Source organism: Odocoileus virginianus, chromosome 34 (assembly GCF_023699985.2).
Source record: "Odocoileus virginianus isolate 20LAN1187 ecotype Illinois chromosome 34, Ovbor_1.2, whole genome shotgun sequence".
In the NCBI taxonomy this organism is placed as follows: domain Eukaryota; kingdom Metazoa; phylum Chordata; class Mammalia; order Artiodactyla; family Cervidae; genus Odocoileus; species Odocoileus virginianus.
The window spans coordinates 25,379,279-25,406,631 of NC_069707.1; the positions used below are offsets into that span (position 1 = coordinate 25,379,279).

At 39.2% G+C, this 27,353-nt stretch overlaps 1 protein-coding gene across 2 annotated transcripts in view; it reads left to right on the forward strand.

Moving 5' to 3' along the window:
- The window catches only part of TXLNB (taxilin beta), a 56,085-nt gene that overhangs the window by 16,240 nt on the left and 12,492 nt on the right, over positions 1-27,353 (forward strand). Inside the window, exons 4-7 of one of the 2 annotated variants that reach the window (XM_020913944.2) lie at positions 3,202-3,372; positions 12,756-12,950; positions 14,774-14,893; positions 20,131-20,205. In XM_020913944.2, coding sequence (XP_020769603.2) covers positions 3,202-3,372; positions 12,756-12,950; positions 14,774-14,893; positions 20,131-20,205 — 561 coding nt within the window. The remainder of the gene's footprint in view (positions 1-3,201; positions 3,373-12,755; positions 12,951-14,773; positions 14,894-20,130; positions 20,206-27,353) is intronic. The other variant, XM_020913945.2, reaches the window with a different exon arrangement.

Sequence of the window (27,353 nt, forward strand, 5' to 3'; positions counted from 1 at the left end):
GATTTCCCTTTAATTTACCCTTCAATTTACTAATTCACACCAAGGCCATTCATATTTAGTTTCTAGTACCATGCCCCATACTTAGATGAACTGGGCATCTTCCAGACTACTACTCTTTATGTTGCTGTAGCCCCACAGCAGTACATCAGAAAAGAATCACTTATCCAGTCTGACCAAGATCTTTCTTATGAGCCAGGGCTGTTCACTCTGGACTTCAAGAATTCCCCAAACCCCCTTATCCTCCTAGCCAAGCAGTCGATCCCACAGAGGTTATTTTTTCCAGAAATTCTACTCAGCTCGGACTTACTATACTTTGGCATTTGTATCATATCCTATAATAAACTTTTAAACTCAAAAGATCATTCTAGAAAAAATAAATAGGAGAAAATTGACCTCAAAACCCTATTACATATCCCTATGAAGAATTTCAGTCTTTTACTTGGAGACTAAAAGCTATGTCCCTACTCACTGATTCAGAAATTAATATAGAGAGTGTCTGGAATTTAAGTGTTAACATAGAGTAAATTGTTAAATTCAAAAGCTTTGAATCACATTGCTACTCAAGTTCACTCACCCTTACAGATTCTAAATCCTGTAATATCAACAACCATATTTTATTAGTAAATAAGTTCATAAATAAATAAGGACACATCATGACTAAATTAAGAAATTACCTGGAAGAAATATTTTTGCAAATTTCCTCAATATATAAGTAGTTACAACATCAAAAACTACTTGGCATTAATTCCACTTTTTTAACTTAATGATTAAAAAAAAGAGAGAGAGCAAGAGAAACTGCAGATAAAAATCCTATATGCCTGTGAGAATTTAAATGTATTATTAAATCACAGAGGAAGTTGACTCAGTTGTAATGTTTGCTTTCATCCATTAAGAAACACCATATGCAATCACATAAACTTGAAGTAGTTGAACAAAATTAGTCACACTCTAAAAAGAACTGTCAGAAAGTTAAGGGGTTTTATTTAGAGCAAAGCAAGATAGACCTAGCAATATTTCAAATGTGTATGATCCTTCAGTAAAACTAGAACATTTAAATGGTCAGTGAGCAAGCACAAATCATCTCTCCCAACTTACGAAACATAAGCAAATATCCTTCTCCTGATGCTCAGATAAATCCACATAGGGCAGTGTTACCCTAAAGAGGGAAATTCTTGCCAACCATGGGACAACATGCAATGTCTCTGGAGATATTTTGGATATCACAGGTGAGGACGCTACTGGTCTCTAGTGGGTAGGGGTGATCTGCTAAATAGCCTACAGTGCACAGGACAAGCCCCACAACAAAGAACTGTCACCAAATGTCGATAGTGGTAAGGCTGAGAAACCCTGACACATTGTTTAATCTTCCAAAGGAAAAGTCTAAACCAAAATGGCAACAGCAATAATAATAACACATACATTTCAAGAAAGGACAACAGCTCATTTAAAGTCCACACACACGGACAAGTAGTTTCATCCATATCTAATAACTATGGTGCAAAATGAAGTTAGCATGATAAATATATAATAAAATATCAATTTTCCAAATGAACCTCAAGAAAGATACCAATTTCAATTAATATTTATAGTAATATGGACCTAGTTTTTCCTGGGTCACTAATAAGTACTAATAATGCTCACTAATAAGTAAAAACATACATAAGTATGAAGATAGAATATCATGAATGAATATCCCCAGCTTAATCTGGCAAAGGTTTACCACGGACATTTCAGTGTAATGGGAGGGAGGGAGGGAGGAAGATTGAAATAAGATGTGAACTGAAGAAAGTGTGACAATCCTGTTCACCCAGCTCAGAAAGAACAAATGCTTTTTCAAGATAAGGTAACTAACTAAGACACATATCAGGGCTTACAGTGTGTGTGTGTGTGTGTGTGTATCCATTTGTATCTGGCTCTGAGACGCACCAGGGGCACCTGCAGTCGGAAGAACCCACGAGCTTCCAGGCCTTTTCCTCCTCATTGGCCAACAAGATAATTATCACAGGGAGTACCCACCTGGCTTACGCACCATTCAGATTCTAAGGGAACGCAGTCCAGTGGAGGAAATGGCTCTGAAAAACAGGCTCCAGCTTGCTCATGGTCACACTGTCAGATCCCAGTCCTACTCCCAGTATGCAGTCTCTGAAGGCTTAATTTATATTAACAAATATTTATGGAATTCTAGTTGGAATGAGGGAGGCTGAATCCACACTCTCCCATTCCAACTAGAATTCCATAAATATTTGTTGCCAAATTTACCAAATAAAAATACAGAATGCCCAGTTACCTTTGCATTTCAAGTAAACCAACAGCAAACGGAAATACTTTGAATATACTTTTACTAAAAATTTATTCCCTATTTATTCGAAACTAAAATTCAACTGGGTGTCCTACATTTTGCCTGGCAACCCCTAGTTCAGAACTTTTTGTCCTGAGACAAAAAGCCCAGGGGTCCATTGGTTTCATTTTCCGTGTTGCCCTTGGTACTTTAAATGTGGCTGCTGAGAGGAGGCCCCACCTGCGCTCAGCAGAAGTAAGTGTCATGATTTACTCGCCATAAGCAAGGAGGGTGTGGGGATGGGCAGAGAGCACGGCTTGTTACCGACACTCCCCTTGCATGCTGCTGAGTTGTGCAGCGGCTATTTCGGAAACTTTGGGGACAGGTCATCAGTCCTTAAATAGTCGAGGAGTACATGCTCCTCTCCCTTCTCATAATCCACACACTTCACCTTCTGTTTACTAGCTGCTTTTCACTTTTCTACTTTTAAAAATAGCTGCTAAAGCTTGTTTTGAGAAAGAATTGTGAAAATTTAAATGTAAACCATGCAGACACCACTGACCATTTTCCTACGGCAATGCATTATCATAAATTCTGAAACTTGCCTTTCTATACTGACTGACTTCATTAGACTCAAGAAAGATAAAACTGTTTCTAGACTACTGAAAAGAAGATCAAAGTAAAAGAGATCAATAATAATAATGATAAAGGAAAATCCTATAAATGTTATGCTTTTAAATCATATCTACAAGTATTGCCATGGTAACACTCATGAAGTTCATTTGATTCCAGAGGGGACAGTGATGATAGCAACAAATTTTCCGAACAACCAGAGGGTGGTCTTTAGGCATTTCCTCTTCTGCTCCTATCAACTCAACAGAGATTCCTGCCATTTTCTTTCACATTTGCACCCCCACATCTAGCTGGATGAACATCGCACTGAGCAAAGGAAGTTAAAACTCTTACAAAAGAAACAGGCACAGATCCAAAAAGAAAAGGACCAGCTACAAAGTGAACACAGCAGAGCTATCCTGGCGAGAAGCAAACTGGAGAGTCTGTGCCGGGAGCTGCAGAGACACAACAAGACACTGAAGGTATGTGTCACCAAGGCCCCAAATAACACACTTTTTGCACACTTTGTAGGCACAGGCTTCTGCTATTTGTGGTGTGAGTTTTAGAATTGGAGAGATTTGGGTTCAAATACTAGCCCGGCCACTTGCTCACTTATGACCTGCAATGAATTATTTTACCACCCAAGCCTATTACCTCATCCATAAAATGGGGATTATACCAAAGTCACTGTGTGGTCAGGAAGAAAATTAAATGAGAACACATATGTTAAGGTGCTCATGTGCTACCCAATGACTAGTAGAACTTTAGTAAAATGTGTTCTATTCCTCTTTATGTTGAGTTTGTTCTGTTTTGTTTTTTAAGGTGGACCTTAGTTCCACTCTTTAAAATAAAAATTTATAAAAATTCAACATTTTTTGTCTGAAAATTAAATCTGCATGACATGAAATAAGTTGACACAAAGCTAACTGACAGAGTAAGGGAAGATTGAAAGCTAAAATGTCAACAGTCATCTGAAAAAATAAGCTACTTGAAAAAACACTGACACTCTCTAAGCTTAATTATTCAGTCTAAAAATAATAGACTGATCACTTCAATCAGTTTGCATTGGCTTCATTAATCACAGTGTAAGCTCTAGCAGTGTGGTTAATTTGATTACACACAGACACTAGCTCCACTCAATGAAGCAAGATGCAGAGTTCTCCAAGACAGTACTGCATGCAGCCATAATCCCCTTTCCAGCTGAAGATCCTAAAGCTTTTGACAAACTAGAATTAGACAGCAATATTCCTGTGATATAATTATTATTACCTATGTTTAAAATGAGATACTTTAAGAAACAAATGAAGATCATTGCTGAGTTTGTACAATGGAATTAGGACGAAGAATAGAATTGGATAATGGCTCCTCATATTCCAAAATTGGGGGTTTTTTGAAGTAGAAAAAGAAAATGATTTGTTTTGGTATCAGTTTTAAGAGGTGTGGTCTCCCTGCCTCCAGTCTTGCTTTCTCCAATCCATCTGCCACAAGGATCCTTCTAAAATGCCAATCTGGCCATCTTCCTGCGTAAACACTTCAGTGGCTCTTCACCACCCTTAGTGTGGTGGATGAGGTCCTACATGGCCCATGATTACCTCTGACTCTTACCACCTCCACTGCTTTCTCTGCTTTGGTCACTAAAAGCTCAGGTCATTAAAATTCCACACAGTTCTTGACATCGTCTGTTAATCTCTCACTTTTTTTAATTGGAGGATAACTGCTTTACAATGTTGTGTTGGTTTCTGCCAAATGACATTATGAATCAGTCATAACTATATATATATATATATATATATACATATATGCACATATATACACACACACCCACACACATCCCCTTCATGGATCACAGCCTTATCGTGACAAAGGGGCTTGTGTAACTCAATGAAGCTATGAGCCATGCCATGCAGGGCCACCCAAGATGGATGGGTCACAGTGGAGAGTTCTAACAAAACCAACTCAGTGGACATGAATTTGAGCAAACTCCAGGACATAGGGAAGGACAGGGAAGCCTGATGTGCTGCAGGTCATGGGGTTGCAAAGAGTTGGACACGACTTAGGAACTGAACACTGAACACACACACACATATATGTGTATATATATATACACATACTATATCCCCTCCTTCTTGAGGCTCTTCCCACCCCCACAATCAGTTTTTGATATTTGGAAAATGAAATGCCAGGGTGATGAACTTTAACTCTCAAATTATGAGTTGTAGAAGATGGACTTCTGGCATCTCTTTAATCATTGCTCTGGGACCATCAAAACTCAGGTTAGATGGGAATGGGGGCATTATCCTCAACTTCAGATATGTAATCAAGTAACAGCACTCTGTACCTACATAAATCTCCCAGCTTTCAGTAGTGGTGTAGCATAAGGAGATAAAAGTTAAATCTCCTTTGATGATGTGGATGGAATGATGTGGTGTAGTTGCTTTGGATAACATTCAAAGACAGAATGACGGAAGTGGCAGGAGACCCTGTACATATATCTGCACACCTTCAGTAATGACTCCCAGTTGTAGACAATGGAATTAAGTAGTATTACTATGCCAGGATTTGTGCTGAGTGCTTTACATATGTTATTTTGTCCAATCTTCATAAAAACTATGAGTTAGTGTCTCCATTTTATTGAAGGAATTGAGACTGAGCAATCAAAATCAGTTGTCTAAGGTCATGAATATTTTGTCAAAAGCAGAACTCAAATTCAAAACATTTTGACCCATGGATTATTTAGAAGTATTGTTTAATTTTTATAGCCCCTTTACATGGTCTATCTTGATGAACATACTAAATGCACTTGGAAAAAATGTCTGTTTTTCAGAAGTTAGGTGTAATACTACATAAGTAATAATTAACTCTAGAGAATTTATGTCTTTACTGAATTCCTGACTTGTTCCTCTATCAATTGCTGAGGGATGGGTGTGAAAAATCTCCAACTATAATTGTGAAATTGCCTACTTCTTTCAATTATGTCAAGTTTTGATTCATGTATTAATATTTTGAAGTATTAATACAACATATGTATACTATTGTGATTTCTAAGTCTCGTTGATAAACTGACTTTCATCAATATGAATGTCTACATTATCTGATATCAATCTAGCCACTGTAGCTTTCTTACTCATTGCTTGCATGGTATATCTTTTTCCATCCACTTACTTTCAACCTGGGTTTTTCTATGCATTTCTATTTAAAATGCATCCCTTATAGTTGAGCCTTCTTTCTTTTCATTCTTACAATATCTGCCACTTAACTGGAGTGATTACTGTTGTTGTTTAGTTGCTACATCATATCTGACTCTTTTGCAACCTTATGGACTGTAGCCCACCAGACTCCTCTGTCCATGGGATTTCCCAGGCAAGAATACTGGAGTGGGTTGCCAGTTCCTTCTCCAGGGGATCTTCCCGGCCCAGGAGGAATCTGGGACTCCTGCATTGGCAGGTGGCTTCTTTATCACTGAGCTGCCAGGGAAGCCCCTTAACTGGAGTGGTAGTCCATTAATATAATGTAATTATTGGAGTGGTTGGATATGTCTTCCATTTTATTATTTATTTACTATTTGTCACATCTGTTTTTTCTTCCTCTGCTCTTATCCTGCCTTATCTGGATTACTGGAAATTTTTAAAATTTTTTATTTTATCTCATCTCTTGGATTTCTAATTATATCTCTTTCCATTTTTAGTGGTTGTTCTGTGATTGCTATAGATATTCTTAACTTGTCACAGTCTACCTGGAGTTCAAACTGTATCACTTCATATGATATGTAGAAATGCTACAAATAGAAGCTCCCTTTATTGCTCCCTATCTTTATATTTATATAATTTATAAAACTCTTGAGGCAATGCTATAATTTTTACTTTAAACAATTTCATATAGTCCTTTAAAAATTCAAGGCAAAACTGTCTTTTTTCAAACCCAGATTTTACCATTTCTGATGCTTTTTATTCCAAACTTTACATTTCTGTTTGGTGTCACTCCCTTCAGCCTGAAGAACTTCCTTTAGCATTTCTTATAGTATAGGTCAATTCTTTTATTTGCTTTTTATCTTTAAAATGTCTTTATTTTGCTTTATGACTTAAGGCTATATTCATTGGATAAAGAATTCTGGCTTGACAAGAATTTTTTTTCTTTTCTTTCTCTTACTCAGTCTTTTATAGATTCTGGCCTCCACAATTTCTGATGAAAATCAACAATAATTTGAATTACTGTTCTCTTGATGTGATATGTCATTTATCTCTGACTACTTTTAAGATTTTTCTATGGATTTTTGGCTTTTGGAATTTTGCTTTATGCCCAAGTGTGGCTTTCTTCATATTTATCCTACTTAGGATTTGTTGAGCTTCTTATACCTATATCCCTGATAGCTCAGTTGGTAAAGAATCGCCTGCAATGCAGGAGACCCTGGTTCAATTCCTGAGTTGGGAAGATCCACTGGAGAAGGGATAGGCTACCCACTCCAGTATTCTTGTCTAGAGAATTCCATGGACTGTATAGTTCATGGGGTCACAAAGAGTTGGCCACGAGTGAGCAACTTTCACTTTATATCTGTAACTTATGTCTTTCACCAAATTTCAGCAAGTTTCAGTCATTATTTCTACAAATATTTTTTTCTGCCTCATTCCCTCTCTCTCTCCCATTCCCCTTCTAAGATTTTAACTCCATGTGGGTTAGATGTTTTGATATTGTACCACAGGTCCTTGAGTCTCACTTCATGTTGTTCATCAGTCTTTTTTCTCCTTGATCTTTAAATTAGATATTTCAAACTGACCTATCTTCATATTCACTGACTCTGTCTTCTGTCATCTCTATTCTACAGTAAGCCTACCTAGTGGTTTTTACATTTCATATTTTGAAAGTTTTAACTCTAGAATTTCCACCTTGCTCTTTCTTATAGACTATTTTTCTCTTGACAGCTCCTATCTTTTTATTGAGATATTTTCCTTTTTATCAATGAACATAGTATTTTGAGCCTCAAATTATACCAAAAGACCCACCTTGTAAGAAATTAGTGTCTCAGGCAATATGATTTTAGTAAAGAAATAAGCAGGGTTTGTTATCAGAACATCATTGAATTTTAATGTGGAAAAGACTATAGGAATCATCTAGTCCAAGCTATTCATATGTCTATATGTAAATTAATGAAATTTGTTGATTCATTAGATAAACATTTACGGAATACCTGTAGATTGTGTGCCAGGCACAGCACTGGTTTTAAGATGCACAGTGATTCCTGAAAAGTTGTTTTCTTAGTTATTTCAGATTTTGTCCCTCAATTTTCTTTGCATTGTTAATTTTCACTTAGAATTTTGTGCATGATGAAGAAAATTTTACCTTAGACATTGCCCAAATGATTGTGTTTCTTTATACAGTTCATTTCAGTCACTCATTCGTGTCCAACTCTTTGTGACCCCCTGAATCACAGCAAGTCAGGCCTCCCTGTCCATCACCAACTCCTGGAGTTTACGCAAACTCATGTCCTTCAAGTCGGTGATGCCATCCAGCCATCTCATCCTCTGTTGTCCCCTTCTCGTCCTGCCCCCAATCCCTCCCAGCATCAGGGTCTTTTCCAATGAGTCAACTCTTCACATCAGGTGGCCAAAGTATTGGGGTTTCAGCTTCAGCATCAGTCCTTCCAATGAACACCCAGGACTGATCTCCTTTAGAATGTACTGGTTAGATCTCCTTGCAGTCCAAGGGACTCTCAAGAGTCTTCTCCAACACCACATCTCAAAAGCATCAATTCTTCAGCACTCAGCTTTCTTCACAGTCCAACTCTCACAACCATACATGACTACTGGAAAAACCATAGCCTTGACTAGATGGACCTTTGTTGGTAAAGTAATGTCTCTGCTTTTTAATATGCTATCTAGGTTGGTCATAACTTTCCTTCCAAAGAGTAAGCGTCTTTTAATTTCATGGCTGCAATCACCATCTGCAGTGATTTTGGAGCCCAAAAAAATTAAGTCTGACATTGTGTCCACTGTCTCCCCATCTATTTCCCATGAAGTGATGGCACCAGAGGCATGATCTTAGTTTTCTGATTGTTGAGGTTTAAGCCAACTTTTTCACTCTCTTCTTTCACTTTCATCAAGAGGCTTTTTAGTTCCTCTTCACTTTCTGCCATAAGGGTAGTGTCATCTGCATATCTGAGGTTATTGATATTTCTCCTGGCAATCTTGATTCCAGTTTGTGCTTCATCCAGCCCAGAATTTCTCATGATGTACTCTGCATGTAAGTTAAATAATCAGGGTGACAATATACAGCCTTGATGTACTCCTTTTCCTATTTGGAACCAGTCTGCTGTTCCATGTCCAGTTCTAACTGTTGCTTCCTGACCTGCATACAGGTTTCTCAGGAGGTAGGTCAGGTGGTCTGGTATTCCCATCTCTTTTAGAATTTTCCACAGTTTATTGTGATCCACACGGTTGAAGGTTTTGGCATAGTCAATAAAGCAGAAATAGATGTTTTTCTGGAACTCTCTTCCTTTTTCAATGATCCAGCAGATGCTGACAATTTGATCTCTGGTTCCTCTGCCTTTTCTAAAACCAGCCTGAACATCTGGAAGTTCATGGTTCACATATTGCTGAAGCCTGGCTTGGAGAATTTTGAGCATTACTTTACTAGCATGTGGGATGAGTGCAATGGTGCAGTAGTTTGAACATTCTTTGGCATTGCCTTTCTTTGGGATTGGAATGAAAACTGAACTTTTCCAGTCCTGTGGCCACTGCTCAGTTTTCCAAATTTGCTGACATATTGAGTGCAGCACTTTCACAGTATCATCTTTCAGGATTTGAAATAGCTCAACTCTAATTCCATCACCTCCACTAGCTTTGTTCATAGTGATGCTTTCTAAGGCCCACTTGACTTCACATTCCAGGATCTCTGGCTCTAGGTGAGTGATGACACCATCATGATTATCTGGGTCATGATCTTTTTTGTATAGTTCTTCTGTGTATTCTTGCCACCTCTTCTTAATATCTTCTGCTTCTGTTAGGTCCATACCATTTCTGTCCTTCATCGAGCCCATCTTTGCATGAAATGTTCCCTTGGTGTCTCTAATTTTCTTGAAGAGATCTCTAGTCTTTCCCATTCTGTTGTTTTCCTCTATTTCTTTGCCTTGACCATTGAGGAAGGCTTTCTTATCTCTCCTTGGAACTCTGCATTCAAATGGGAATATCTTTCCTTTTCTCATTTGCTTTTTGCTTCTCTTCTTTTCACAGCTATTTGTAAGGCCTCCTCAGACAACCATTTTGCCTTTTTTTTACTAGTGGAATCAAATTTTATGATTTCAGTAGACTTATTTTTCTCTCATTGAAAAACAGTGTGATGTAAAATGCAAGATGCCATTCTATGGGCCAGGATAGGGTGCTATGATGGTTTGACATGTGTTTAATGCCATGTTTAATGCCTCTTTTTCTAGCCAGTGACCAGTGAAAAACTCAGACTTGCTGGATAGCATGGGATGGTCTTTTCATTTACTCATTCATTCATGGATGGAATAGTTATAAATGCAAATAATATTCAAATCACAGACTATAATTCTACAACTAGGAGGTTGTTGACTTCTAAGTTAATCAGGAACAATAAGGAGAGAATCACTATCATATGTATATTCAACAACTGTTTAACAGATGGCTGTAATCACTTTCAGTGAAAGACATATAGTAAGTGTTAGCATTCAAAATTCAATGAAATAATGTCTCCGATACTTAATTTCTCCAGATGAGGAAGTACAGATTTCTTCTAGGTATCCCTAAGAAATATACCTAAGAAAGCGACAAAGCACTAAAGAACCTCTTGATGAAAGTGAAAGAGGAGAGTGAAAAAGCTGGCTTAAAACCCAACATTCAAAAAACTAAGATCATGGTATCTGGTCCCATGACTTATGGCAAATAGATGGGAAAACAATGGGAACAGTGACAGAGTTTATTTTCTTGGGCTTCAAAATCACCACAGATGGTGACTGCAGCCACGAAATCAAAAGACATTTGCTCCTTGGAAGAAAGGCTATGACAAACCTAGACAGCATATTAAAAAGCAGAGACATTACTTTGTCAACAATGGTCTGTCTAGTCAAAGCTATGGTTTTTCCAGTAGTCATGTATGGACATGAGAGCTGGACCATAAAGAAAGCTGCGCACTGAAGAATTGATGCTTTGAGCTGTCATGTTGGAGAAGACTCTTGAGAGTCCCTTTGACTGCAAGGAGATCAAACCAGTCAATCCTAAAGGAAATCAGTCCTGAAAATTCATTGGAAGGACTGATGCTGAAGCTGAAGCTCCAACATTTTGGCCACCTGATGTGAAGAACTGACTCACTTGGAAAGACCCTGATGCTGGGAAAGGTTGAAGGTAGGAGGAAAAGGGAATGACAAAAGATGAGATGGTTGGATGGCATCACTGACTCGATGGACATGAATTTGAGCAAGCTCCAGGAGCTGGAGATGGACAGGGAAGCCTGGCGTGCTGCAGTCCATGGGGTCTCAAAGAGCTGGACACAACTGAGCAACTGAACTGAACTGAAAAATTTCCACTCAATAAATGTGTATACCATGAATAAATTATGATCTGATACCAGGAGTCAGAGTTAGAAAATATATCAATATTGTAGAAGAAAGGGGATATCTAATGATAAATTAAAATATTTTCAGAGCATGTATTTCCAGCCTCAGCTTTTATTTTGATCACATTATTCTACTATCATAATAAAGACTTGCACAATTACTTGTTTCAATGAGTATTTCTTTTTAAAAATCCTGTTACATAATTTGATCATGATAGGCAACTAAATGCAGTATAATTTTACTTGCCAACAATGAAGAAAGCTTTCATAATAAAATTAATCAGAACTAAAGGGATCCTAAAATGTCTGTATCACTTGTCAGCAGAGTCTCTATCTTTGGTGTATGTAGAAGATTAAACCCTTTTATTCTAAAAGAATGACAGGAATAAGCACAAAGCAAATAGTTCTCAATATAGATATGGGGGAAATTTGGGTACATTGTAAGTAGTTAGCAATGAAAGGGGAATTTTGATATAGGAGAAAAGAGAACAGAAATGATATAAAAGTTAATTTTCAATTCTTCAATGTTAACAAAGTGGAAGGGGGGAAAATTAGATGTTTCATTTTAAAGTTAAAGAAGATTTGAAACGTCATATTGCTTTCAAAGTTAAAATTTACACTGAATATTTCAATTACTCTGTGTGACTCATGGGATGATTGTTCCTTCAAAAAATACCCAGCATATTTTATAAGATTTTTTTGATACTTTTGAATTGCTGTAATTCATATATGGCTATCTTAGTTTTCTTTTCAAGCTTTTGGATGACATTTATTTTTAATAAGAAAAAAATATATATTGTAATCACTTATAGTTGCAAAACTTGGGGAATACAATTACATTATCAATATGGTATCATTTTTACAGAGGAACATAAGATCTGCTGTTCCTCTTTCTGTACCAAACTAAAGGAATACCTGATCTTTCCCATCAATCAGTAAGACTGAGTATCCTTTTTTCTAGGCCACAACCAAGAGATAGAATCTTCAGGCTGCATGTCTGTTAGGGAACACTGCAGTTTATTGACTCAGCAGGGGACCTGTTGTCTTTAAAACAAGTCTATTTATCACCAGCTATCAAATTCAAGGCCCCTGCTGCACCTGCTCTGAGCGACTGTGTATTCACAGTTGAAACCTTTGCTCAAACATTTATGTTGGGGCTGAGCAATGTTACCTCTAGAGAACTGGGGAAATATATCCTACTTACCCTGCACGCTATTCTCCCTTCATCGACCAAACTCTGAGTTCTGTAAACCGAGGGGCTTATAAACCAGCATAACGAGAGCGTGCATTGTCTCTGCAGGAGGAAACCCTTCAGCGAGCACGTGAGGAAGAAGAGAAAAGGAAGGAGATCACAAGTCACTTCCAGAGCACCCTGACAGATATCCAGGCCCAGATTGAGCAGCAGAGTGAGCGAAACATGAAGCTCTGTCAGGAGAACACAGAGCTTGCAGAGAAACTGAAAAGCATCATTGATCAGTACGAGCTCAGAGAGGAGGTGAGAACCACATTGAACTTAGAAACGCTGCATGTAGATCTGGGTCTGATTTGTGAAGGTTGGGAGGTCGGTTAATAACAACGTTATGGCCAGCCTTCTCAACTGATTAATATTTAGGTTTGGACTGCTTTTACTAGACAAAATAAAAACAGATGATATTACAAAATACCTGGCTGAAGTTATAGAGCATTTCTTCAAAACTAGCATCACTGCAAAGCAGAGGCAATAAACAAGGGGTAGGACATGAATGGATTTATCCTTGAAAATAAAAAATAGTATTTCTCAGCCTTTTTTAAACTCTCTCTACAGAACCAAGAAATACCTCATGCATGCCCTCTTAAGAATTACCATGTCATCGAAATTAAAAGTCTGCATTGTATATACCCCACAAATAATAATATGTATACTATTATTATATAGTATATATATATATAACAATTATAGTAATAATGGTATTGTTATTTATACTTAGTTTGTGCCAGGCAATGTGCTAAGTATTATACTTTACATACAGTATGTCATTTAACTGTCTCAACAATCTTATGTACCAGATAATAACATATATCCACATTTTATAGATGTGAAGCAAAAGCCACAAGATTAAATCACGTATCCACAGTCACAAAAGCCAAACGAGTTTATCAATAGTTTACATTGGGGGACTATAAAGATCTTTCATTACTCCAAGATTATACTTTAATATTTAATATGCTTTGAAGATTCCAGATGCCACCCTCCGGATTTTGATACGTCATATCCCTTTTCCCGTCTCACTTAAGATTTTAAATCTCTGCCTTAGAATGTAACATAACCTAGTCAGAGGAGCTCTGCTGGTGACATGTGAAGCTTTAATCAAGGGGAAAAAACTGATATAGCAGTTCGGTAAATCAAGAAACGTCTCACAGTAGGCCATAATTCCATGCTACCATTTTATCTTGTCACAAAGATCAATCCTGCTCCAAAGTGGAGGTTCAGGAAAAAAACAAAAGGGACGGAGCATTAAAAAAAAAAAAAAAAGCCCATGCTCTGCAGAGAGATCATGTATGGGAATGACCTGGTAGACCAGTTGTATATCCCTAGGACTGTTTCTAGATAAGGCCCAAAGATCTAATTCTATATGTCCTCTTGCCAATGGGACCCCCTAATGACCAAGAAATTCTCCACACTGAGGTGGAGTCGGAAGCTTCATTTTACCAAGGTAGTCAACAGGTCAAAAGGTGTGGAGGAGGCAGTAGCACATTTGCATATCAATTCATCTGCAAGCCTGAGCCTTGCTTGCCCACCAGAGCAACAGAGTTGATGTCAGGGGGCTCCTGCCTCAGTCCCAGACAAGGGCCACAGACTGTTACCTCAAAGCTTCCCCACCACCCTTAAGGCAAGCATGTAGAGAATTCACCATAATAAACTGAATTAATATTGTGACTAAATGTGACTGCATATTCACAGAGAGAGCCAAAATACCAAGTGATAGGGCCACAGCCCTTGCGATATACATCACTGTCTTTGGAGCCTAGCACAGTAACTAGTGCCATATCTAACAGTTGTCATATTTAGGAAAATACTGTTGGGACCTTTTGGTGTTGCACTGCTGAACTCTGGCACCTCCACCTGTTGTAGCCACTTTCATGTAGTGCAAAATGCAGGAGATTCCACCAATTTATGACTTTCGTATAAAACCATAAGTGACACCAATGCATTTATTCCCCCTCTTTTTAACTCATAAAACCTGGAGAACACATGTTTATATCAATATTACTTTTTTATACATGTCTTTCAGCACCAATAATAACTCAATTTGATATGTGCACTTTATTTTTCCTCAGCACCTCGACAAAATATTTAAACACAGAGAACTGCAGCAGAAGCTAGTGGATGCAAAACTTGAGCAGGCACAAGAGATGATGAAGGAAGCAGAGGAGCGACACAAACGTGAAAAGGAATATGTATTTATCATATGCATCTATGTGCTTGTCTGGTCTGCCTTGGGGTCAGAGAACCCCTGAGAATGTTTTTGGTAACGGTCATAGAGCACTAGACCGATGGAGGAGGAGCCTAAGCTTCCCTGGAGAATGACACTGGCCAGCCCAGGAGGAAACACTGTACCTATCACTGTAACACTGTATCATGCATCCATTCGCCAAACCTTTGGCAAGCACCTTTCATGAGCTATGCACCATTCTAGGTGCTGGCTGTAGTGGTGAACATTCTAGGTGTAGTGGTGAACAAGATGCAGAAGTCCACATCCCAGCATGGAGACTAGAGTCTAACTTGGAAGAGAAAGGCAATAAATAAGCAAGCAAAGAAAGAAGGATGATTTCAGATAATAAGTGCTACTAGGGAAATGAGGAGGAACCTCAAAGGGGCAGAAGGAGGAGGCCTCCTTTAGACTGGGTGACTTGGTGGGCCTCCTGGAGCGAAGGATGCTTGAACTGCTCCCTTTCTGATGATCAGGGAATCAGAGAGGAGGGCCCCAGCAGCAGTGTCTGTAGCAGAGACAAAAGTCCTAATGCTGAAACCAGCTTGGCATACTCCAGAAATAGGAGGTCAGGGTAGCAAGAGTAGGTGCCCCAGTGGGAGAAAATTTCAAAATGAAACTGCAGAGGTAAGCAAGGGGCAAACTGTATTGCTCTGTAAGCTTGAAATATAGTTTGAATTTTATTCTAAATATAATGGGAAAGTACTGGGTAGTTTTAGCAAAGGAAGTGACAGGATCTGCTTTGCATCTGTAAAAGGTGACTTTGGCTCATAGGTGGAAAGTGAACTAGAGAGGGGCAAGAGAGCTAGGCAGCAGTCTGGGAAAGATCTGATGATGGCTTTGACTGAGGAGGTGGCAGTGCAGAAGGAGAGCTGGACATGGATAAAAGTTAAGTTTTTAACATAAAACCAACAAGCCATGCTTGTTGATGGTGACAGTGAAGAAACAGAAGAATCAAGGATGACTCCTGCGTTTTGGTTTGAGAAACCAAGTGATATCTTTAACTGATATCTTATTAACCCTAAACACTCCAAAACAGATGAGAGAATTGAGGCCCATAAAAGGATATGTGACTTGCTTAAGGTCACACACTGCTAAGTGACCGGGGTATGCTGGCCACATCTCCAGTACATCTGTCCCCAAATCCCAAGCTCTGTGACAGTACATCACACTCAGAGGTGTGTTTCAGAGGCATGAGTTAATGCACGTGTCTACTGCTGGGGAGAGACAACAGACCAGTCATTCAGATTTGGCCATTTAACAACTGATCACAAGCTTTGCATTTACCTAAAACCAGACTGGAATCACTTCAGTTTGTCAGACAGTAATTCTTTTAAAACTTTGGTTTTCAAACATGACAACAAAAGAATGAATTTTGGAAAACATAACCTGGTGGATACTGCATAATTTCAATCAGATGTCCGTGTGCTCTTAAAGATTAATTTATTAAATCCACTTACACCCTAGCTCTCAAAGGAAGAAATAAAGCATTTATTTATTATTTAGATGTAATTAACCTCAGGTAAACTATGCTTCCTATAGAATATCACTACCTTCAGATTTAATCTATGAGGCACAACAGAGGAACAACCAGGCAAAGATTCTTGTGAGAGAGATTAGGGGCCAGACATGGAGTAACTCAATCTTAGCAAGAAACTAAAATGATGCCCTCTTTTCCTCCAGTGATTTAGCAGAACAGCAGATATAAGTCAAAGAAAGGTTCAGTTCAGTTCAGTCGCTCAGTCGTGTCTGACTCTTTGCAACCCCATGAACTGCAGCAAGCGAGGCCTCCCTGTCCATCACCAACTCCCGGAGTTTACCCAAACTCACGTCCATTGAGTCGGTGATGCCATCCAACCATCTCATCCTCTGTTGTCCCCTTCTCCTCCTGCCCTCAATCTTTCCCAGCATCAGGGTCTTTTCAAATGAGTCAGCTCTTCACATAAGGTGGCCAAAGTATTGGAGTTTCAGCTTCAGCATCAGTCCTTCCAATGAACACCCAGGACTGATCTCCTGTAGGATGGACTGGTTGGATCTCCTTGCAGTCCAAGGGACTCTCAAGAGTCTTCTCCAACACCACAGCTCAAAAGCATCAATTCTTTGGCACTCAGCTTTCAGTATAGTCCAACTCTCACATGCATACATGACCACTGGAAAAACCACAGCCTTGACTAGATGGACCTTTGTTGGTAAAGTAATGTCTCTGCTTTTTAATATGCTGTCTAGGCTGGTCATAACTTTCCTTCCAATTTCATGGCTGCAATTACCATCTGCAGTGATTTTGGAGACCAAAAACATTAAGTCTGACACTGTTTCCCCATCTATTTGCCATGAAGTGATGGGACTGGATGCCATGATCTTAGTTCTCTGAATGTTGAGTTTTAAGCCAACATTTTCACTCTCCTCCTTCACTTTCATCAAGAGGCTAGTTAGTTCTTCTTCACTTTCAGCCATAAGGGTGGTGTCGTCTGCATATCTGAGGCTATTGATATTTCTCCCAGCAATCTTGATTCCAGCTTGTGCTTCTTCCAGCCCAGCATTTCTCATGATGTACTCTGCATATAAGTTAAATAAGCAGGGTGACAATATACAGCCTTGACGTACTCCTTTCCCAATTTATGGAACCAGTCTGTTGTTCCAAGTCCAGTTCTAAATGTTGCTTCCTGAGCTGCATACAGGTTTCTCAAGAGGCAGGCCAGGTGGTCTGGTAGTCCCATTACTTTTGGAATTTTCCAGTTTATTGTGATCCACACAGTCAAAGGCTTTGGTATAGTCAGTAAAGCAGAAATAGATGTTTTTCTGGAACTCTCTTGCTTTTTCAATGATCTAGAGGATGTTGGCAATTTGATCTCTGGTTCCTCTGCCTTTTCTAAAACCAGCTTGAACATCTGGAAGTTCACGGTTCACATACTGTTGAAGCCTGGCTTGGAGAATTTTGAGCATTACTCTACTAGCATGTGAGATGAGTGCAATTGTGCAGTAGTTTGAGCATTCTTTGGCACTGCCTTTCTTTGGGATTGGAATGAAAATTGACCTTTTCCAGTCCTGTGGCCCACTGCTCAGTTTTCCACATTTGCTGACATATTGAGTGCAGTATCTTTTAGGATCTGAAATAACTTAACTGGAATTCCATCACCTCCACTAGCTTTGTTGGTAGTGATGCTTCCTAAGGCCCACTTGACTTCACATTCCAGGATGTCTGGCTCTAGGTGAATGATCACACCATCGTGATTATCTGGGTCATGAAGATCTTTTTGTACAGTTCTTCTATGCATTCTTGCCACCTCTTCTCAATATCTTCTGCTTCTGTTAAAAAATAAAGGTAGTCCCCTCACTTCTTCAAAGCTGGTCATCTTCCTGGGTTCCACTCTGACATTTTGAAAGCGCTAAAATAACACACCAGAGCTGGGGTGTGGGGTCTTTCATCCCAAGAACAGGCAGCCTTCTTCCTCCCTCTTCATCACAGCTCATCGTATCAGGGCCCCTGAGGGCCAAGCAGCAGCCCACCATGTGCGTTGCTGCCACGCAGCTCAGACGACCAGAGGGGTTGCTGCAGGGCTTCTGCACTGCAGCTCCTCAGCCGTCTCTTACAGTCACTTCTAGACTAACTAATCTTCACTGCTCGCTAAGAGGCATGGAGAAACACATATAACCCCCTTTTATAAATGGAGAGGTCAAGACTAACTTGGACAAGGAAAAGATGCCTCCGAGTTTTTAAAAATACCGATTTTACTATTTTTGGTTCTAATAACAAAAATGGACATTTTTTAAAAAAATATGGATTAACAAAAAGGAAAAAATTTCTATCAGCCTATCTTGAAATAAAATAGGAACTTCTTAACTGACAGCCACCTGACTGACTGACTGATGATGGTGATCCATGACATTCACCATTCTCTGTAAGCATACTGACAGATGCTCACAGCATGTTGGATCCTGGGGCGAGTTAGCCACTCTGCAGTATCTAAACATGGTTGCCCAAGCTAAGTAAGACCAAGAGTCAGATCTTTGCTCCCAACTCTTTTCCCAGTTATCGTTGGTTTTACATTATGTAAATCAACAGAATAATATATAAACTCATGAAATAAGTGTCAAAAAGTTGTTTCTATAAAAACTATGCTTTAATGCTTTGAAAGCCTAGATGTAGGCAAATAGAAAAAATAAATAAATGATTGTCAAGTTGGATGCAAGCAGATATAAAAGAGTGGAAGAAAGTTGTAAAACTCCAAGAGGATTATCCAATCAAGCTGCTTTACAAATTAAATATCTTAGGTCTTCAGGTTTTAGCACTATTGATTTTTTTAAAAAACTATAAGTCTTATATGGCACATTATGGATATAATTTTTGTAAAAAACAAAAACCCTCTGAATTCCAACTAGGAGATCCATATCCAAAACAAAATTGTAGCCCTACATCAAAACTGATACTTGAGTATACATCTTAAGTTAACATAACATGTCTTACATATGTGTGTGTCATTTTATTGCCAAAACAACTTTTTCAATTTTACCCATGAGTTCCAGTTCTGATTTTGTTTGACATGGTTGCATTTGAAGGGCTGCTTTATAGAAGAGGCACGAGCCTTCTTTTGTAAACTTGATACAGAATTTGGACCAACAGGTCAAATTTCTAACCTAGTGTTTCTCAAAATAAAATCCATGGACTACCAATATCCAAACCATCTTGGGTATTTGCTCCCTGTGCAGATTCTAATCACACCCTACACTTCCTATCATATTCTCTGAGAAGGATCTGCATTTTAACATGCCCCTCAGGAGCTTCTGATGCATACAATGATGGGGAATAGTGGTCTAATATAAAGGAACAGTTGGGTTTAATACAAAGGAACAGTTGCTCACAATGCCCCAGGTAGGGATAATCTGAAATGTTCAAGCAGAGGCTGAATGATAGCTGGGCAGAATTGCTACAGAGAGGTCCAGAATTTGGTGGGAGGTTGAATTTTGTGTGATTCATGCTCGAGTTGGAGACTTTCCTCTTTTTTTTCCCATTAGAATCACTAATTTTTAGCTGAGAATAAGACCTTTAAAACTAGTTGTTTTGTTAGTTTTCTGAGATTCTTTATAAAGTTCCCCCAAAATTACTTAAGATTATTTAGCAAGCAATTAAGTTTACACACGAGTTATAATAAACAGTAATTTAAAAGACAATCTGACAGTCTTTCCATGCGTTCTGTCTCCTTACAGCTGCTGAACCAGGCAGCAGAGTGGAAACTTCAGGCTAAAGTGCTAAAGGAACAAGAGACGGTCCTGCAGGCTCAGGTGAAGTAGGGGTAGAGCAATGCATGCGGGGTGTCTTCCTTGCTGTGAACCAAAGGTAGTCTACACAAGGCCTTCTACGTGGGAGGGGAGGTGGGGACAGGAGATAGAAAGGAAGAATGACTTCACATTTACTATTTTAAAGTAAAAATAAAGGCCCAGTGTTATAATGTATCTAAGAAAAATAAATGCTCTGCACCAACAACTTCTGGTCAAAAGGTCTGCTGACATACAAATGAGAGTCAACCAGAACAGGATGGTGGCCAGTCCTCCCCATCTGTTCACAGGTCCTCTCTCCCTCCTGCCCCACCAACCGCTCAAGGTAAGGCGTGATAGAACCTGTGCAAATGCACCATCTATGATTCCCAATACTGAAAATGTCCCTACTTGTTTGATATTATTTACAATAAAAGGAAATTAGAAAAAGAGAGTCAGCACCCACATTTTCGTGCTGGCCTTGCCATTGCTGAATGATTAGAAATAGTGGACAAGTCATAAACCATTTTTATTTGGTTTCATGTAGTTATGAGTATATTTTTATTGGACTATGGGAAATCGTATTGCAGGCTCAAAAATAAAGCTTCATGCAACAGCTGGCTCTGGAGGAAAGCCAGACTTCTCCCATGTTTCTGGGGCCCTTGCGGCTCTGCTTATCCTGCCATAAGCTGGGCCACAGAGTCCTAGTTCCCTGGATGGGAGAAATGCCCACGTGCTAAAGGGACTGTAAAATCACACAGTAAAAATTCACCAAAAGCGAGAAAATCAGAAGCCTTCCAAAACTGGGCAGCATTAAGATTTGAATAATTCACTTATAAATGTTTATGTGCTGACTGCTGAATACATGTCCATTGTAAATATTAAAAAATTATTCATTGTATGAATGAACAAGTTCAATGAATATTTGTTTATTTTTTAAAAGAAAATTTAAAAAACAAGAGCAAAATCACAAATTATATCACTGCATAGACAAAAACAAAGATAACATTTTGATTTCTAACCTTCCTAAAGAACACTTTTCTGAAGTGTTTACCAAACACAATGATGACTTGTTTCCCCACTAGTATACCAAAACAGTTTTTAAATATTAATTACATAGAAATTTGAACAATGTATTTTTTCACTATTAATAGATTCAAAGGACTCAGAATTAAAAGACTAAACTATAAAGTTACACACCCAAGATCATCCTTTAGGCAGTCATGGAACACATCATTTCATGGTGTGGGGTGGGTGGCAGGCAGCGACAGTTCCCGAGCCAGAAGTAGGCAGGGGGAAGGAGGTGTGACCTGACTGTCGGGGGACAGGGTTTGGGGAGGGGAGAATATAGAGCATCAGGTTAGGGCTTCTGGCTCTCTGTCCCATTCACAGCACAAAGCCTTGAGGTATACAACAGACAGTACTTGAAGCTATTCAGTGTTCACAACATCTGTTATAAGCAATCTCTACTCTTCTATGCTAAATGAAGAATACGTTAATACCGTTAGACTCTGGGCTAGAGAGTGGTTCATTCAGCTGGTATCGGAAAACAGGCCTTTAATGACCTGAAAGGTATGATTTAATTTCCCACCTATACTCCCTCAAGTTTGGAGAAGAAGAAACCAGGGTCTAGATTTGCCAGTGTTCCTTGTTCAATCCTCAAAATGGGGCTGCGTCCAGGGAGCAGATGGCTCCTCTGCTGAGAAGCTGTCTGATTCTGTGCACTTCACCTAAACCTCCCTGGACCTAACCTTCCAGGTCTGTAAAACAAGGATGCTGCAATATATCTAAGATCCCAAGCTGGAGTCCTTTGACCTCTTGGAGGCCCATTACTTTTCAGTATTTCCAAAACATAACAGCATATGAGGCAGCAGCTGCTATCTAAAATGTAGTTGTTTTTGACATTATAACAGGTTCGCTCAGCAGCATGGATGGTAGCTATTCATATAGTTGATTCAATTTATAAAAGGAAAATGAGTTTATGTAATACATGAAGTTTGTTTTCAAGTTATGCATGCAAAGCACTTAATTCAGTGCCTGTCCCATAATAAGCATAATTAATTCAACTAATATTTACTGAGCATTTAAGTGCTTGGTATGGCTCTACATGTTAGAGATATACTACTCAATAAATGAACCAAAAATGCCTAATTAAACTCACAATCTAGTGATAAAAATGATATTAATTAGAATGCTAACAACTGATCAGTGTATGAGTTAATACTTGTGCTATCTCATGGGTAAGGACACACAGAGTAATAAATGAGACAAAGAAGTTCTTTAGCTGCCAAAAAGCTTCAGAACCACTGGAAAAGATGATCTCAGGACCCTGTTCAGCTCTAGCTCATGAACACAGAGAACTTCCAGGGCTGTAGAAGCTTGGTACTAAACAGAGTTAACCCTGCCTCCTCCATCACTTTGCTTTCCATGGTGGTTGGCTTTCTCTGCAAGGACCCTCTTGTCTATTTCTTTTGCCTTCAAGGCATTTTCCAAACTTCAATAATTATTTAAACATCAAAAAGAACATGGAGGCCCCGAATCCCTACATGTAATAATGCTTAAACAAGCTTCTATTGAAAAGTATCGCACTATATTTTTTAGAAGTTTAAACCTTGAAAAACAAAATCTGTTGTTGTTCAGTCACTGTCATGTCCAATTCTTTGCTACCTCATGAACCGCAGCACCCCAAGCTTCCCTGTCATTCACTATCTCCTGGAGTTTGCTCAAACCCCTGTCCATTGAGTCAAGTGATGCCATACAATCATCCCATCCTCTGTCATCCCCTTCTCCTCTTGTCCTCAATCTTTCCCAGCATCAGGGTCTTTTCCAGTGAGTTGGCTCTTCACATCAGGTGGCCAAAGTACTAGAGCTTCAGCTTCGGCATCAGTCATTCCAATGAATATTCAGGATTGATTTCCTCTAGGATTGACTGGATTGGTCTCCTTGCTGTCCAAGGAACTCTGAAGAGTCTGCTCCAGAATCACAGTTCCAAAGCATCAGTTCTTCAGCACTCTTCTATGGGCTTCCCAGGTGGCACAGTGGTAAAGAATTACCTGCCAATGCAGAAGATGCAAGAAACATGGGTTCCATCCCTGGGTCAGGAAGACCCCCTGGAAGAGGAAATGGCAACCCATTCCAGTATTCTTGCCTGGAAAATTCCATGGACAGAGTAGCCTGGTGGGCTACAGTCTATGGGGTCACAAAGAATTGGACACAACTGAGCTCACACACCTGCATGCATGCATGCAGCCTTCTTTATGGTCCAACTCTCACATCCATACATGACTACTGGAAAAACAATAGCTTTGACTAGATGGACCTTTGTCAGCAAAGTGATGTCTCTGCTTCTTAATATGCTGTCTAGGTTGGTCATAGCTTTTCTTCCAAGGAGCAAGCATCCTTTAATTTCATGCCTGGAGTCACCATCTGCAGTGATTTTGGAGACAAGAAAATAAACTCTACCACTGATTCCACTTTTTCCCTTTCTATTTTCTATGAAGTGATGGGACTGGATGCCATGATCTTAGTTTTTGGAATGTTGAGTTTTAAGCCAGCTTAAACAATGTCTATCACAGATGATTTTGCAAAGCACTCAAACACTTCCTTTGGTATGACAATTAAAAGAGTGGGTTGATAGGAGGGAGACATCTTAGTCCCCATTTCTATGGTCTGAGCAAAGAAAATATAAAGGACAGATTGTGTTCCCCTAGCTTGAAGTCACTTTTCAGCCCTAAAACAATAGCTTGCCAGTCTGGGGCATGATTCTCACTTAGGGAAGAGACATCTGGCTTTCAATTATACAAACCAAGGCAATAGAGTAAATGTCAGAGATGATTAATGGAATACAACTGTGGCTACAAATAGAGTGTTCATTGGATCAATAAGGCTGAAGATGGTGGTAGATGTGGAAAGTCAGCAATATCAACAAAACACAGCATTGCAGACACAAAATACTACCCAAGGGGAAAGATCAGTGAGTCAACTCTTAAAGACAAGTAATCACAGTCTTTAATCTCAGAAGACCTCACTGTATCTATTTAAGATGAGAGGAGATTTCTCTGAAACTACAATAATAATTGAATTAGTTCCCAAGCCAAATCACCTAAGTTGGCTAAACAATTCCTAGAAAACTTTGTTTCATATATGCTATGAATGTTTGTAATTAAAATTTCAGTCAGTTCAGTTGCTCAGTCAGGTCTGACTCGTTGTGACTGCAGCACACCGGGCTTCCCTGTCCATCACTAACTCCTGGAGTTTACTCAAACTCATGTCCATCGCATCGGTGATGCCATCCAACCATCTCATCTTCTGTTGTCCCCTTCTCCTCCCGCCTTCAATCTTTCCAAGAATCAGGGTCTTTTCCACTGAGTCATTGGCATTAAATGGCCAAAGTATTGGAGGTTCAGCTTCAGCATCTGTCCTTCCAATGAATATTCAGGACTGATTTCCTTCAGGATTGACTGGTTTGATTTCCGTGCTGTCCAAGGGACTCTCAAGAGTCTTCTCTGACACCACAGTTCAAAAGCATCAATTCTTTGGCGCTCAGTTTTCTTTATAGTCCAACGCTCACATCCATATATGACTACTGGAAAAACCATAGCCTTGACTAGACAGACCTTTATTGGTAAGGTAATGTCACTAATTCTTAATATGCTGTCTAGGTTTGTCATAGCTTTTCTTCCAAGGAGCAAATATCTTTTAATTTCATGGCTGCACTTACCATCATGTGCATTGATTTTGCAGCCCCCAAAAATAAAGCCTCTCACTGCTTCCATTGTTTCCCCATCTATGTGCCATGAAGTGACAGGACTGGATGCCATGATCTTAGTTTTCTGAATGTTGAGTTTTAAGCCAATATTTTCACTCTCCTCTTTCACTTTCATTAAGAGGCTTTTTAGTTCTTCACTTTCTGCTGTAAGGGTGGTGTCATCTGCATATCTGAGGTTACTGATATTTCTCCTGGCAATCCTGATTCCAGCTTGTGCTTCATCCAGCCCAACATTTCACATGAGTACTCTGCATAGAAGTTAGATAAGCAGGGTGACAATGTACAGGACTCTGCATAGAAGTTAAATAAGCAGGGTGACAATACACAGCCTTGATGTACTCGTTTCCCGATTTGGAACCAGTCTGTTGTTCCATGTCCAGTTCTAACTGTTGCTTCTTGACCTGCATACAGATTTCTCAGGAGGCAGGTCAGGTGGTCTGAGATTCACATCTTCTTAAGAATTTTCCACAGTTTGTTGTGATCCACACACTTGAAGGCTTTGGCATAGTCAATAAAGCAGAAATAGATGTTTTTCTGGAACTCACTTGCTTTTTTGATGATCCAACGGATTTTGGCAATTTGATCTCTGGTTCCTCTGCCTTTTCTAAATCCAGCTTGAACATCTGGAAGTTCATGGTTCACGTATTGCTGAAGCCTGGCTTGGAGAATTTTGAGCATTACTTTGCTAGTGTGTGAAATGAGTGCAATTGTGGCAGTAGTCTGAACATTCTTTGGCATTGCCTTTCTTTGGAATTGGGATGAAAACTGACCTTTTCCAATCCTATGGCCACTGCTCAGTTTTCCAAATTTGCTGGCATATTGAGTGCAGCACTTTCATAGCATCATCTTTTAGGATTTGAAATAGCTCAACTGGAATTCCATCACCTCCACTAGCTTTGTTCATAGTGATGCGTCCTAAGGCCCACTCGACTTTGCATTCCAGGATGTCTGGTTCTAGGTGAGTGACCACACCATTGTGATTATCTGAGCCATTGAGATCTCTTTTGTATAGCTCTTCTGTGTATTCTTGCCACCTCTTCTTAATATCTTCTGCTTCTGTTAGGTCCATACCATTTCTGTACTTTATTGAGCCCGTCTTTACATGAAATGTTCCCTTGGTGTCTCTAATTTTCTTGAAGAGATCTCTAGTCTTTCCCATTCTATTGTTTTCCTCTATTTGTTTGCACTGATCACTGAGGAAGGCTTTCTTATCTCTCCTTACTATTCTTTCAAACTCTGCATTCAGATGGGTATATCTTTCCTTTTCTCCTTTGCCTTTAGTTTCTCCTCTCTTCTCAGCTATTTGTAAGGCCTTCTCAGACATCCATTTTGTCTTTTTGCATTTCTTTTTCTTGCAGATGGTCTTGATTACTGCCTCCTGTATAATGTCACCAACCTCTGTCCATAGTGCTTCAGGCACTCTATCTATCCAATTTAATCCCTTGAATCTATTTCTTACTTACAATGTATAATCCTAAGGGATTTGATTTAGGTCATACCTGAATGGTCTAGTGGTTTTCCATACTTTCTTCAATTTAAGTCTGAATTTGGCAATAAGTAGTTCATGATCTGAGCCACAGTCAGCTCCCTGTCTTGTTTTTGCTGACTGTATAGAGCTTCTCCATCTTTGGCTGCAAAGAACATGATCAATCTGATTTTGGTGTTGGCCATCTGATGATGTCCATGTGTACAGTCTTCTCTTGTGCTGTTGGAATTAAAATTTGTGCTCAGTTAAAAGAATGTGTGTGCCACCCAGCCCATTTAAGTGAAATACTGGGGCATGAGTTGTTGTTACTAACCCTAGGGTAGTTTGTTTCTATTTCTGCCTCTGGTAAGAATCCTGAGGATGACCTCTGGATGTTCCTTCCATGCTTCTCTGATATACCAAAGTGAAACAGGGAATATGACATATCAGACATGCATCATGTCAGCATAATAGTGAGAGGGGAAATACGATCAAATATCCATAAAGGAAACAGTAAGTGTACATTTTTAGTTAGTATATAAGTAAAGAGTGTCAGAGTTGGTTACCTGAGAAAAGTATAGTTCACACAGATTTTGCCACCTATGACGAAAAGGTCAAACAGGAAGAAAAGCAGAATATTTTTTAAAAAGTCGCTAGAAGGAAAGGAAGAAATGGAGAGCTATCGTTTAATGGGTTACAGAGTTTCAGTTTTGCATGATGAAAAATTCTGGAAAACCATTTGCACAACAATGTGAATATACTTAACAATATTGAACTGTACACTTAAAATGGTTAAGACAGTGAATGTTATGTGTGCTTTACCCAATTTAAAAGATAAGGAAGTTGAGGGTCACTAGAAAAAGGCCAAAGTGGTGATAAAGTGAGACACTAAGCCCTTGAACTCTTGTGTATCTGTCTTCTCCATGACACAAGAAAACATAG